Source organism: Lytechinus variegatus, chromosome 2 (assembly GCF_018143015.1).
Source record: "Lytechinus variegatus isolate NC3 chromosome 2, Lvar_3.0, whole genome shotgun sequence".
NCBI lineage: Eukaryota > Metazoa > Echinodermata > Echinoidea > Temnopleuroida > Toxopneustidae > Lytechinus > Lytechinus variegatus.
The window spans coordinates 62,259,195-62,274,743 of record NC_054741.1 but is presented as its reverse complement, the minus strand read 5'-3'; the positions used below and the strand labels follow the sequence as shown (position 1 = coordinate 62,274,743).

Sequence of the window (15,549 nt, the reverse complement as noted above, 5' to 3'; positions counted from 1 at the left end):
TTCGGATCATAAGTCACTTCTGGAATCATAAGACCTCTTGAATTTTGGTCATTACTTGAGTCAAGTGTTATTAATGTTGTAAAAACTGGGGCAAGACAATGACAATAACAATCAAAGATTTCTTTGTTTCATTGCTATAGTATAGCTTGAGATTGCAATTATTAACTTTATACTTGACTGAAAACTAAAAGTAATGATTCAGCTGGTAATTCATTCATAAATGCAATCCTTTATAGGTTAAAATAGGAATGGCTAGAGCTTAAAGCTTGTGTATAGTTTTGGTAAATCCACCAAATGCACCTATCACTATTCCATTTCATTGCTAGCTAATATGAATGGATATGCCCTATAACAGTTGTGATGTGGAGAATATGAAATGAAAATGTGTTTTACAGGATAAATTTTGAGATTTTACATGGAAATTTAACTTGATCGGGTCACCCGATCAAATTAAAATATCTGTGTGTTTTTGTCTTTCAATTAAATCCTATTCCAAATCATGGAATGGGCTGAAACTTTCAAGATATGTTCTTTGTCTGTAACTTTTTGATATCTAATCACTAAATTTATAAGATAAGTGCTTGAATGTCAATTTTTTAATTTAAAACAAGCATCACCGAGAGAGGGCGCTAGTTATCCAAGATTTGAATGTTTGAAATTTTCTCAGAGAAGTGCAGTTGGAAAAATATCTAACGGTCTCTATGCTTCAGTAAGACTGTCATATTAGATGATATTCTGTTATCAATCACAATATTGACCCTTTACCAAAGCTATACACAGGCTTTAATATACCAAGCGGACAGTTCTTTGTCAAGATGAACTCTAAAAAACGAAGAGCTAATTTAGCGTGTATAGTGACTGCACTTCGGAGTGCTGATTTGTCTATTTCGAATTTGAACGAGAAAAATCAGCTCTCCGAAGTGCAGTCACTATACACGCTCTTTAAGAGCTAAATTAGCTCCTCGTAGCTCTTCGTTATTTGTATCAACAGTGATTATTATACCATCATACAATTATGTGTCGTGCATAGGACACTGGGGCCTGTTGCATAAAAGTTAATATTCTGGTAACTTTGCCATCCAATGGTAAATAGTACCATGAAAATAAGAATCAAACCCGAGACTTTCATCTGTAGCTATGAGTGAGTTAGCCTTGAGACCACCTGGTCGCAGCACCTCCCACTCTCGACTTCTTTCCCTCAACTTCATAAGGAAAGAAGTCTGGTGCCATCTTGTGGTCAAGCATAGAAAAGCACTACATTGATAAATGCAAACTACAAAGAGAGCTTAACATATGTGATTGTATTGATAAATGTAAGCATTTTAAACAAATAAAATCCAGATCATTGTTTCACTTTACCATTAGTCTTGCCAGTTGGGTTTGCTTTGACCCCCAGGGATGGGGGGGGGCTGTACATATGCATTACCAAATTATTTCCAAACACCCCCTAAACAGGTTTTTCTCTGTGTGCAAAATAACTTCCTATCAACAAGTTTTTCGCGAGCTTCATTTACACATTTTGGCCCCTAAACAAGTTGTCACCAGAATATGACCCCTAAAAAAAGCTTTGGAAAAAAATACCCTAAATACTTTATCCCAGGGATTGACCATTGACCAGTCTTTCAATACCACCCTTGTTTGTTTTATACCCTTAATGAGTGCAAGCATCCAACACAGAAAAAAAAACCTTAAAACTTTTCTTAAACTTTTTTTTGGGGGTCCCGCATGTGTAGAGCGATATATTTGACCCCCCCCCCCCCATCTGGGCTTTGACCAACATATATTGATAAATGTGCGAGCATTATTAGTGTACACCACGCATTGTATACCATGTTGAATTAAATTGCAAGATATATACATGTATATTGTTTGTATTTAGGGTGGGGGGGTCCTCTACTGACACTATTTCTGTGTTTCTAGATTACCAACCTGCAACAAGTTAAGTAACTGAAAATAGTTCAAATCATTACATGTAGACATGCTGGTGATAGTGGTAGTGAAGAAATCATTCATTCATTGTGAATGAACAAAACATTCATTGTGAATGAACAAAACAGCAATAAAACATTTTTTACACATGGTTGTACCAAGGAGATATCTCCTTGGTTGTACAGGACTTTGTTGAAATATTTCCCCTACATAATTGTTTAAAGTTGTAGAGTTTTGTTGGGCGAGTAAAAGGGACTCAAGAGTTCAATATGTTGTGATGTACAGATTACCAAAAATAAGCATGGTAGTGTAAACCTCGCATTGGATGCCATGTTGAATGCAGTATATAATATGCATGCCTACATCTCTGTTTGCAGTTTATATGGGCAGAATTCCTAGTATATAGTATATTGAAAATTGCCTTCATCATTAATTTTATCAATGTATGGTTTCAAAAAAGAAATGAAACTAAAAACCATTGCTCTAGATCAATGGTAATATGGTACCCATTGACCTTGGCTTGTAAGGCTCTTTCAGAATTTTTTCTCACTTCTCAAATGCTAAATGTAGTAATTATTTTAATATCGATATCGATTTTGCTCTTGAAAGGAAGTTTTACCAGGTATAACAAAACAACCCATGTTGGCCTGTAAATAAACAACAGTACGAGTAATTTAGATCGAGAGTGCAATGAAATATTACAGCTGTAAAAAATGTTTGCACTTTACAGTTTTACTGGTATTTCCTTCTTGCCCATGGAAAGGTTTACATAATAATTTTGATGTATATGTATTTAAAAAAAAGTTTGGATGTAAGATGAAGCTCTGAATGAAAGTTTAACAACTTCTTGAACCTGTTTCATAATAAAAAAAAAAACTAAGGATTATTTTATCTTTGTCATTATGTTCACTGCCATGTTAACACTGCTCAACATGCAGTCAAAACAAGATTTCCACTGTAGTAGTAAAGTTACTACAAACGAAAGTCTTTCCGAAATGGTACAATGAAAGGACTGATCTATGTTCTGGCTGACTTAAGTTATTGGTTGCAATCATTAATTCATTTTGTTTGCTCCTATAGAATTCATTATGGTGTACTGTTTGCAACATCTACTTTTTTATCACTTTTATTGGCCCAATTATGATTGACGTCACCATGACGTTGTAGGGTTCACAAAGTGTGGATGTACATGTAAACAGTTTTGAGAAACTTTTTCCAGGAACTTCATGTAAATGAAAGGTTGTGCAGCTGTATCCCACCAATTCTTATAGAAAGAGAGGAATGATTCTGTGGGGCTATTTTGGCGATAAGCCAATGGTATGAAAGGAAGCAGCAGGAAAACTTCACTCACTCTCAAGTGAATTCACTTGAAAATGATTTTGAAAGGAAGGGAATCTATGTTGTTCATTACAGAAGTCCTTCAGGCATGGGCCAACTAAACAGCACTAAGTGAATCCCAAGTCCATTAGAAAATAGAGTCTTAAGAAATAGGTCAAAATAGTTCTGGCAATGTAGTCCCGCTGTTGTTAAAGCCTGTCTGCATCTGTAATAAATGGTCTGTATGTGAATTAAAATAAATAGATTGATATTCTCATTTTGGAATGTGTTGCCTGTTGGTAGTTATTCCATTTTATTACAACAAAACTACAAAGTTACTCCTCCTTAAAATGTCTTTGTGTAGATGGCATAGAAAGAAACACATCTGAATAGATGTATTTTGCAAATTTTTATACAAACATACATTTTGATTGGGATCCAAACCAAGATTTAAAGAACTTTTTTTGTTTTCATTTCTTCTCTTTTTAACACAGTTCCTCAAGAATGAAATGGGCTGATTTATTCTGAAATGTAATCCTCTGCTGCTTTCTGATACATGGTCATCATTATTTTTTTTCATGGTTTAAAAGGCCATTTTAAAAAAATCAAAAACTGGACACAAAAATTATCAATGGATGAGGCAAATATGTCACTACAAGTTTGCAAAATTTGAATATTTTTGGTATACTTGCAACAACAAAAAAGATGCTTGATGCCTTGCAACATTTGCACCTTATCTTCCATTTTCTTGATAGAAACAGAAATATTCCTGAGCATTGTCCTCCACCCACCTGAAAGGATAGGAGAACAATATAAACAGCCGACAATTTTGCAAAACCTGAAGAGCATTCCTGCATTTATTTTGCATTCTCTAAAATGAAATAATACTTCCCAAACCACCTGTGATGATAGTGTTTAAGAACATCAATTTTTCCCCTGTATTATTCCCTTGAACCTTGACAGGAACGGAGGTAGACCTGGTAATTTGAATTATTGGAAATAGTTATTGACAGTCTGAGTCGCTGCTGGCAGGGCGCTGCCAGCAGACTGCGATTCATACTCTCCTTGAACTTGGGAACATTCCAGCACCGTTTCATTCAAGATTCTCACATTATGTGAATGGCAAAGGATCTAGGCTGCTTCTCAAAAAAAGTCGCTTTGATTCTTACCCATTCAATCGCTGAAAATTACTGGAATTTTTTGATATTTAACCAGTGTGAAAGCAAGTTACTCATGATATTCTCAAAATAAAATACCTGCAAGAGTTTGATAGTAGGTGTGTTTTACCAAGGAGTGCGGGAAAATCCTTGGATCACTGAGAATTATGACATTGATATATGAACCGCCCCCAAAATAGTTATATTCCCTAAAGAAATACATGCTAGTTACAGTTAGTAGGTATGTTTTATTGAAAATTACATTGATAATTGAACAAAAAATTACTCAAATTCCCAAAAATACTTGCAAGCCTGTATAATGATTCTGAACTTAGACATTACTCTCGATATCCCCAAATAAAATTATCTGCAAGTCAAAATAAATAGGCACTTTTCAAAATGACATTAATTTTTGCAGAAATATATTTGAGGTAGCACAGTTGAAAGTCATTATTGTTAGGGTACTGTTGGCCTTTTACGATCTCAAGGTTTGGCCTCCTTTTGTAACTTTCTGAGAAACAACCCCAAGGGACTTGCTTCACAAAGTTTCTTGAACCTTTCTGTTGACGTTGGTAGAGAATGTCACATGACTCTGGAAATCTTGAGAGGCTTTATTTGATCATGTGACCTTGCTGAGAAGGTGTAATAGCCTCCTGCTGTAGTGTTATTTGAGGAGGAGCGCTACCTTGAAGACAATGGTCCCATGACTTCTATTTCTTTCATTCATTTGATCTTGATCCTTTTAACTTTGACATGGCTGCAGTTGGCCAGGATTCTCAGCAGAAGGATTAGGCAGGCATGTGATTAGAGCGAGAGAATCAAATTCTCATTCTCTATCAATTTGATATGAAATGTGATGTTAATCAACTAATGTCGAGTACATGTATATCATTTACCTAAAAACTTGTGGGAAGGCAGGGGGCAAATTTTGAATGATTGGGCATCTGTAAAGCATTTCTCAGCTGTGAACAAAACTATATTCTGACAATTTCCTGGAATGACATGTAAAAGTGGTTGTTACCATTCCTCCAAATTGATTCACCACGTAAAAAACCTGTGAGTACTATAATTAAATTTTGAACAAACCCTACCTTGGGCCCATTGCATAAACATTTTACCTGAGAAAACTCAGGTTGTTCTTACCTGAGTTTTTGCCCTGTGTTAAAGTCAACGGCAGAAATCAAACTAACCTTAGTTTTCAGTTTTTACCAGAGTTTTCTCAGGTAAAAAGTTTTATGCAACAGGCCCCTTGTAGATGCAAGGTGAAGGACTAAGATAAAAAACAATAAAATAACAATCACAAACATTTTCTGAAGAAGCCCAAGACTTTGAAAAATAAAGCTTTGAAATGCTTTTTTAACAATTATGTAGGACCAGAGAAAGTGTTGAAGGTCTTTTTTCAATAGTCATTAGATCTTGAAGTACGTCAAACAATTGAAAAGAGGACATTGAACACAGCATGGAGCAGTCTTTGTGTGACGTCAGAGCTGACCTGCCTTCATGGAACACATGTTCTACTGGTTGAACCAGATTCTTTTCAAGGATTTATTTTGTGAATATTTCGCCATTAGATCGAGTAAATGAGGATTACATCTAATTTATGAAACTAGTCTGGCGAGAGCAATCAGATAATTCCAGTATTCCAGTAAAACTCATACCCCTTTCATAAACCCAATTAAAATGAATTAGGCGGCTAATAGCAGCATAATTTGGTCGTAAAATTGGAGGAGGACAAGAGTTATCCGCATTACTCTGATGCTGCTATTATCCGCATAATAGCAGCATCAGGATAAGATTTTGAGTTTATGAACGCATTTCCAAATAATGCGGATAATTGCCATGGTGCGGTCACAAGGTCACCCTTTTCCAACACAACCGCATCGGAGGGGGCGTGTCCAGTTGTCATGGCGATTATCCGCCTTTTTCAGGACGGGCGCTCGTAAAAATAATGCGGCTTATTTTCGGAGTTTATGAACGCAATTTTTATTGAATTATCCGCATTACTCTTAGGCGGCTAATTGGAGGTTAGGTTTATGAAAAGGGTATCAGAGTCTTGCTATCTCTCTATTGCCCCAATTGAAACTGTGATTAACAAGACAAGTAGGCCTACAGTAGAAAAACAACACGTTATTAAATAATGCCATACAATACCATGGCTGTACACAAAATTTTTCCAGGGGGGGCAAGATGTGTTCAAGTTTACTGAGAAATTTTAAGCGGGGGAGCGAAGCGACCAAGCCTGACAGTCTATTAGTAGTGAGTATGCTTTGGATAAACTGATTCAATTTTAGGATGTCTAACATTTCTGAATAATTTTCTTGTTGATAATTTCTGTCAAGGCTTTGTTGCAAACTTTTCCTCTTTACAATCTCTGGGTGGTGGCTCTAGCAATTGCTAAGAAAAACAGATCATTAACCTTTCTTTTTTTCCCTTCTTTATTTTGTCAAATCGTTGTTTCTGTATTAGTCTGAGATTTCTGAGGGCTGTTGACACTTTGCTTTTGGCATGCATATACTGAGTCCAGTTACACAAAGCATGGCCATTGATCATAAGGCTGGTTTTCATGAACACTTGCATTGGTCATTATGTGCAATCAATCATAGATTTCAATTGCACCATCATTTGCTGTGTTTTCTGTCACCAGGCCCAGGACTTGAGTTTAAGTTCGTGGCACGCTCTGACGCAAATTCTTTGAAAGGTACCGAACACGACAATAGGCACCTGACCCCGCTATTACCAGGGATGTTTTTCTTTCCATTTCATCAGTAAACATGATGAATTGTATTTTCCCCGCTCTGATGGTCAGATTTGATACGTCATTGTTGATGTTTTGATTTGTTGAATGCAAAATAAAACACAATTGTTAGATTTGTATGAATTCTAGTGAAGGAGTCAAGGTGTAGTGGTTCAATTATTTGACTGTTAATCCAAGAGTTGGGGGTTCAAATCTCATCGGGCACTACTGCCCTTTGCCAAGACACTAATCTTTATTTGCTACTCTCCACCCAGGTGTTGGATGGTTGTGTGTACCTGCTAGATACATGTAGTATAATATATTTAGAAAAAATTAGGCCCTCCCGGACTCCCCCCCCCACACACCTTTTAAAAGGGAAAAGTAGAATATGTATGAACACAAGAAATTGATGAAATGCTGACAATAAAATTATCAAAATTTGTTGCTCATCATAATGATTTTTTTCCCACTATGGCCTTACTGTATGTTACTCCATGGGAGTTTGTGAGAGTTTGCGAGTTTTGATAGATAATGTTGGTCACATGCCGAAACATCATGAATCAATTGCTGCTTCAAGGAAGGAAATTGACCACACCTTCATACCGGTCATCAGAATCCAACTTTTATCTCATTGTGTACTGCTTGCTTAGAAAACTCTCATTACTGCCTGTTTGCACTCAAACGAAATAAGTGTTTTGAATCATGAACTTGAAATGTCACCTAAAAAATCAAGCTGCCATTAACCATGCACGGGAAGGTTGTTGGTATGCTTCAGTTTTTTTTTTTGTATTACAATACAACCCATTTGCTTTACTTAAGTGGATAGCAGAAAGTGTAGATTAGGGTGTTGCCAAAAATGTTCTGTATTGAGTCCTTATTATGTGAAAAAGCAATTATTATACCTCAGTCACATTTGCTCTGCGGAGGCTGAACGGCGAGTCTAAAAACAGCCGTTTTAACATTATTCTTACCAGTTACATATAGGCGGTTTGAATAAAAATGAATAAGATGGCTGTTTTCGACTCACTCTATGGCCACCGGAGGGGTAATGTGATTGTCATAATAATAGCTGGATTGGTATAGTGCTTTTTGCCTGAGGATACAAAGCGCTTGCTATTATTACCCTGGCTTTAGCTCGCGATGCCATCATCAGCGCTCAGTGCATGCCTCACCTGGGTCGAGTGCAGAACAATGTGGATAAATTTCTTGCTGAAGGAAAAATGCTATGGCTAGGATTCAAACCCACAGCCCTCTGTTTGAAAGGCAAAAGTCAGAACCACTAAACCACTGTAGCATTAATGTAGCAAAGAGAATTCCTACAGTCATGGAATGGGGAAAAAAATTAGCACTTAAAGGGGTGGTCCAGGCTGAAAATATTTATGTCTGAATACACAGGGTAGAATTCACTGAGCAAAACGCTGAAAATTTCATCAAAATCGGATAACAAATAATAAAGTTATTAAAGTTTAAAGTTTAGCAATATTTTGTGAAAACAGTCATAATGAATATTGATTCATTAGGCGAGCTGATGATGTCACATCTCCACTTTCCGTTTTCTTATGTTACATGAAATCATTTTTTTTTTCATTATTTCATACTTGTGTGAATAATGTATCCCTTATAATGAAATAAGTTGCAGCGATAAATATCTAATGCACTAAATCAGTCGTCAATCCAATTTTTCTAGTTCTTGGAGGGAAAGAATTTGAATAAACCTAATTTCATATAACAAAATACAAAAGAACAAGTGGAGATGTGACATCATCAGCCCACCTAATGAATATTCATGACGACTGTTTTTACAAAATATTACTAAACTTTAAAATTCAATAACTTTGCTGTCCGATTTTGACGAAATTTTCGGCATTTTGCTCAGTGAATTCTACTCTATTTATTAAGCTATAAATGCTTTCAGCCTGGACCACCCCTTTAAGTTGAGTTCATATTTTGACCATAAATTGTGTAAAGTGTGAATGGGGTGCAGTGGGAACTACACAGTCATGCTTTGTGCCCACTTTCCCACTGTTCAGCTCGATATCACAAATTCAAGTTCTGCTATCAGACTTCTCGTTTCCTTCAGTTTAGAAGTACGTGTTCTGATAACAGATTACAGACGATTCCAGAGGAATTGAGTCATTGATCTTTTGTTCTCTTAGAAAATATCGGGAATTTGTTCTAGACAATGACTCCAAAAAGTGATAATGTACACTCTTCCCACCCATTTCCAAATATTTTGTTACAAGGCTTGTGATGGGTGTGTTGAGAGGATGGAAACAATACAAACTTTTTCATAAGGCATGTTCATATCTGCCACATCACAATAAATTCTGGTCCTTTCTGATTGGGTTTTCTGCACTGATCCGCAAAAAGGCCTACCAGCAAAGTAGTTGTATCCACGCATGAAAATATCTTATCACATTTTTTTTCAGAGTTACAATCAGACAAGGAGGAGAATCTTTTTAGGACCATACATGGTGAAAACCATAAACTGTATAGGCCCACCTAGAGTAAGAAAGAAGCTTGAAATTACATTTACGTGGTACTTTTTAAAATGATAAAAACTTTTGGAGGAATTTCTCTAAAGTGGCAGGGATATTTGCTGTGAAAAAGAAAAGTGTTGATATCATCAAGGAGCTTCCTTGATATCATTTAGTTCCTGTATAAAAACATATTTGACAAACTAATATTCTTTATGGGATTCCAAATGACTTTAAATATTATTAGCCTGGCTTTGGCTTTATAGTCTGGGAGCCTATTACTAAGCAGCACATTAGGAATGTGAAAATGGTGTTTTTTAAGGCCTCTGGCAAAGTTTGCATGGGGTATTTTCTGATCAGGTAGGTGTAAATGTGCCCATAGATGGATGTTTTGATTGTCGACAGTGCAATGCTCCATATTCTATATATTACCGTGTTTACACAGTGACACGGCTCGGGGGTTCGACACGCGAGCCGTGCTCTACACGGCGATTTTATGCTGTGTAAACGCGAGCAGTGTGATCCGCGAGCCGTGTCGAACACGGCTTTTTTGATCCGCCAAAATCGTAGGTTTCAACCCGCGAGCCGAGTCAGACTCGGCAATTCGTGTGTAAACAGAAAGCCGTGTCGAACTCTCTTGACCAGGTCACTGCGCGCGCTTTCACTTTTGGCATTGTTGTTGTTCGCACGGACAAGATTCGATTCCGGCGGTGAATTTCCCGCGTTTAATTTGCGACGTCATAATTCTTCCGTTCGAGATCCGCGAGCCGTGTTGAACTCGCCTTTTTATATGTACGTATAAACGCGATCTCTGATCCCTTCTTCGCAGTGTTCAACCCGGCTCGCGGATTCAACACCCGAGCCGAGTCAATGTGTAAACACGGTAATAGTTAAGTGATTCTGGAGAAAGTAGTCCAGCCTGGTAAATTGAGCTCTGTATACCGTGCACCATTTAGTTTTGAGGATTTGTTTTTGACCCCACCCCCACCCTGTTTGTCTTTGGTCCTGCACTGTCTGTCCCAGGCAATATGTTAATTTTTTTTTTCGGGGGCATCTTGTCATATCCTACTACCTAAGTCTGGGACATGGGATATGCTTTGACTTTGGAGTGAATGGGGATTTTCCAGGGTCCTTTTAATTTCCAGGGCTCTTTTGAGCTTTTCAAGGGCGAAATCGCCTCAAGCCCCCAGCGCAATTTTATTTTCCTGGTCTGACCTTCTTTGCTCACTTTCCTATTCTCAGATTTCGAAATTTGATGTACATCTTCATGATGCACACATGGACGATCTTGTCTGTCGTTAAAGGTACATATGAATTTTGTAACAAATTCACCACTTCAGGTTCTATTGCGATCATACTTGTAATGCAAACTCTATTGGGTCAGCCAGGAATTGCAGAGCTTTACACTCTAATCACAAATTGTTAATGATGAATTCTTGTGGTTGCTCGATAGTCTCTATATGTCATTGCCGAGTCTGTTGGCATGCACAGCTGCTTTACCGTTGAGCACATTCAAATATTGCTGATTATACGTCGTCGTCGAGAACAGTTAGTATAATAGCCCTTCCTCTCTTTCCATCAAGAGCAAGTTTTTTCTACATTTGAACACAATCTGAACATAATTTATTCATTTTTTTTAAACAGTTGCAAAATCAAGGTCTTGATTCATTATGCATGACACAACTGTACAACACCTGTCCCATAGTGCTGCATCATAAAGTTCTTTCTTGAATTCATTACCATATACCAATAATGTATAATCTGAAATGACCTGAAAATTGACACCGAATAGACCCTTCTTGTAGGTCATTGATATAATAATGAGTAATCTTCTTGCACCCAGAGTACAGAGTAACTCCGAAACAGGATGTCAGTTACGCGATTGGCTGAGGTGTTAGTTGCTTAATAGAAGATAATCTGATATAATTGATCATTGGTCATTCTAAAAAAAAATCAGCTGGTCAGTTCAGTTCATTGACCAATGGTTTGGGAAAGATGGGGGCGTTGCTTGGAGTGGATCTGGAATCAAATTCAGAATTTTTGTGCTTTTACGCTTGATGAGAAATATAGTACCAAGTTTTCTGTGCCTGGACAAAACACTACACAAATGTCAGAGAAGTCAAGAGTTCATTATCAAGCTAATAATTACAGTCAATGATGACAAAACCACATAAAACAACATCAGCTCAAGACCTTTTCCCTTGTCCAATTATACATTTTGATCCCATTTTTCATACATTTAATCTTATGATAAAAAGGAATATAGAAATGAAAGAAATATTTCTTTACTTGCGATATTCATCAATATCTTTTCCAGAGCTGATGCTTCTTCCTGCACATCCGTATTATCCCTATTGGTGACGATTCCTGCCTTCTTTACCCTATCATTTGTCCTGGAAATGTTGAAAATCATTTCAACTCTAAATATAAAATCTCCAAATACCAAGAAAGTTTTTAGAAAATAAGAGACAAATATATGTTAAATCGACCACACATCAACAATGGAATGGGTCGATAACCAGAAGTCGGTCATTGTCTCCTTACAGAATCAATTTATGACCAATTTTGGTGTTGTTATGCCTGCCCATAGGTATCTGAATATCACATACCTCAGATTTCAACCTATACAATGAGCAGAAATTTATTTCCGGCATTCACACCTTGCTGAACCAGAAGAAGTTCTCTTAGGTATATGCCTTCAACAAGACTGACACTCCTATCAAACATTTGTGTAATTTGCTTCATCTGCTCTGCAAATATCACCCTGGACTTTGGAGAAACCCTTGTAATTTTGGAAAGCTACTTATTAATCAGTTTGTGGTTATTACCATAATTTGCATTGAAAATTCACGGTGGAAAAATACCCTGTATTTTTTGGTATCAGTGGAATTCTTGACTAGAAAATTCCACATTTCTTTTAATAGACGGGTGTGAAAGCACATACAGAATCGTTTGATTCTTCGCTGTGGTTGAAATTCATCAGGATGTTTGGCCTATGGAGCCGTGGTGGGAAATGAAATTTTGTGCAGGTCGCCTACAACAGGTTATCAACCTGGCTTGTGGCTTCACTTTCTTCTTTAATATGGTGTGATATCCTGGATTCAACCACACAATCCTTTCTCCATACTTGGGTCTAAAGAATTGCATTTAAATCAAATCTTTAAAAAAAGCAATGCCATTATGCGTTCTTTTAATTTCTTGTGTGTAATTTTTGAATATGTATACAGATTATTTCATTCTACCTCCATAATTATTTGAACTCTTTATTGCCCAGGCCCCAGAGAATATATTGTGAAAAGTGAGCATAGATATTGAATTAAGTATTAAATAATTTTTTTCTAATATGATATTGGACACCAAGTCCATTGGTATGATTGACTGTAGTGTGTATTCACATCATTCTACACCTCATACTATTTTAATAATGAAGGTGATGATGATGATGATGAGGAGGAGGATGATGATGATGATGATGATGGTGATGATGGTGATGATGGTGATGATGATGACGACGATGATGGAGGTGATGATGATGATGATGATGATGATATTAATTGTGATGATGATGGTGATGTCTGATGATGATGATGGTGGTGATGGTGATGGTGATGATGATGATCATGATGATGATTATGATGCCGATGATGATGATCGTGATGATGATGATGATGACAACGATGATGGAGGTGATGGTGATGATGATGATGTCTATGAGACCATTGTCCCTTAACACAAAGGTTAGCTATTAATCGTAGGCTCAATTTTCATGATAATTGTACATTGTGGTCAATACAATTGCTTTAAAAAAATTTTAACGATGATTGCTAAGCTTTGTGTTACAGGCTCCAGGTATAGTGTTGACCAAACACCCAAGAGACCTAGTAGACCAACTGCTTGTAGAATGATACCCCTTTCATAAACCCAATTACTATGAATTAGGCGGCTAATAGCAGCATAATTTGGTCGTAAAATTGGAGGACAAGAGTTATCCGCATTGCTCTAGGCGGTTTCAAACCGCCTCGAGCACAAGAATCCCCGTTAAATTACGAGAACTTTTTAAGGCTAAAAAATACCCGTTAATTATTCCTGCATTCACACCGCCCCGAAACACATCCTTCGGGATAAGTTCCCGAAGTTACGAGCATGCGCAGTGTGGTATGATAAGCAGGCAAGGCGGGAGATTCAAAATCTCTAGCCCAGCAGCCACCCACGCCGCCGTGCCCAACGACACGCTGGGATAAAAGTTCCCGTAATTTGCTTTCACATCGCCAAAATACCTGCGACCTTGGAAAAATCCCCACGAAAGTTCTCGTAATTTCGCCAAGTACCTACTATTTAGCGGGTATTTTCTTTCGGGGAGATTACGCGTAGTTTGCTTTCACATTACCAAAATACCTGGTATTTTCTGATCGGGGTAAATTTCCCGATCAGAGAATACCTGGAACTGGCGAACTTCGAGGCGGTCTGAAACCACCTTCTGATGCTGCTATTATCCGCATAATAGCGGCATCGGAAAAAGATTTTGAGTTTATGAACGCATTTCCAAATAATGCGGATAATTGCCATGGTGCGGTCACAAGGTCACCCTTTTCCAACACAACCGCATCGGAGGGGGCGTGTCCAGTTGTCATGGCGATTATCCGCCTTTTTCAGGACGGGCGCTCGTAAAAATAATGCGGCTTATTTTCGGAGTTTATGAACGCAATTTTTATTGAATTATCCGCATTACTCTTAGGCAGCTAATTGGAGGATAGGTTTATGAAAAGGATATAAGTGTTTATCTTATTTTTCCCTGTTTATTCATCCCACTCCCAGAAATCTGAAGATGGAGGTTCAGATAAGGAGGAAAACGCATCATCACCCGTTGAGGAAGAGCCGTCATCACCAGTTGAGGAGGAGGATGGCGCAGAGGCTGACGACGATGAAGATGATGAATAGAATCTGAGTTCCTGATTTCGATGGCATATGCGGGAACAGGGGGGTTCGTCTTGTGCGCTAGGAGTCCACTTTCAAGAGGGGAGGGGGTAAAGAGAAGAAAACTTGAAAATGAAAAAACACTATGAATTTCAGTCTTGATTATCAACAAATTAGCACTTCAGCTCTAAAGTTCTAGAACTTTAGAGCTGGAACTGGGCATGGTTCCAGACCCTTTTCCCAGACATGTCATGTTTTCTTACACCTATTTACTATTGAAAAATTGACTGGTTTAGCCGACCATCAATCCTTTACTACAAATCGTTGGATATTCCATTGATCTGCTATTGATAGATGGCAACATTATTTGGAATGACAGTCATTCATTACATTACCGTGCCATGTTGGATACTCCTCAGGCAAGCTTTCATGATGTACGCAAAATTATACCATTGAATCAGTGTATAATTGTGACAGTTTAAAGAGAAATTCCAGTAGTTGCAGTAAACACTGATTTCATGAAAAAGCCTGTAAAACAAGGCTTAATTGTCAGTATATCATTGAGGATCTAGATCTGGTACAGTTACATTAACTGAACTTTGTGAAATCTTGAAATCTACACTGAAAAATGTTCACACTGAACATCCCCAACACAGATAAGCATGTGGGACAATGTATAATTATTGCTTCGGGCGTCGGACACGACGCTCTACCCGAATCCTGTGCTTATTTGCTGATTTCTCAGCAATTACACAATTTCTTCGAGAATCCTTTGGCACATGCTTTTTATTTATACAAACAGACACTTTGGTGGTCATTTCATTGGATTCTGTACGAACTCATTTTGACATCGTTACCAAAACTAGCATTTACCTTTAACTCGGTGTTCACAATGTATTTGAGATATTTTGTAAGAAAACGTCTTGAAGTGAGTGTAATTGTCGATCACTTCATGGTACATAACTTTCCACTAAATGTATTTATTTTTCAAGGTTTTCTGTCTGTGCTATGCTGGGCAATG

At 37.5% G+C, this 15,549-nt stretch overlaps 1 protein-coding gene across 2 annotated transcripts in view; it reads left to right on the top strand.

Moving 5' to 3' along the window:
* The window catches only part of LOC121408568 (FACT complex subunit SSRP1-like), a 45,439-nt gene extending 30,396 nt beyond the window's left edge, over window positions 1–15,043 (top strand). For both annotated transcript variants that reach the window (XM_041600082.1, XM_041600081.1), the window contains exon 16: window positions 14,430–15,043. In XM_041600082.1, the coding sequence (XP_041456016.1) occupies window positions 14,430–14,552 (123 nt within the window). In that variant the 3' untranslated portion in view covers window positions 14,553–15,043. The remainder of the gene's footprint in view (window positions 1–14,429) is intronic.
* The last annotated feature ends 506 nt before the right edge of the window (window positions 15,044–15,549 follow it).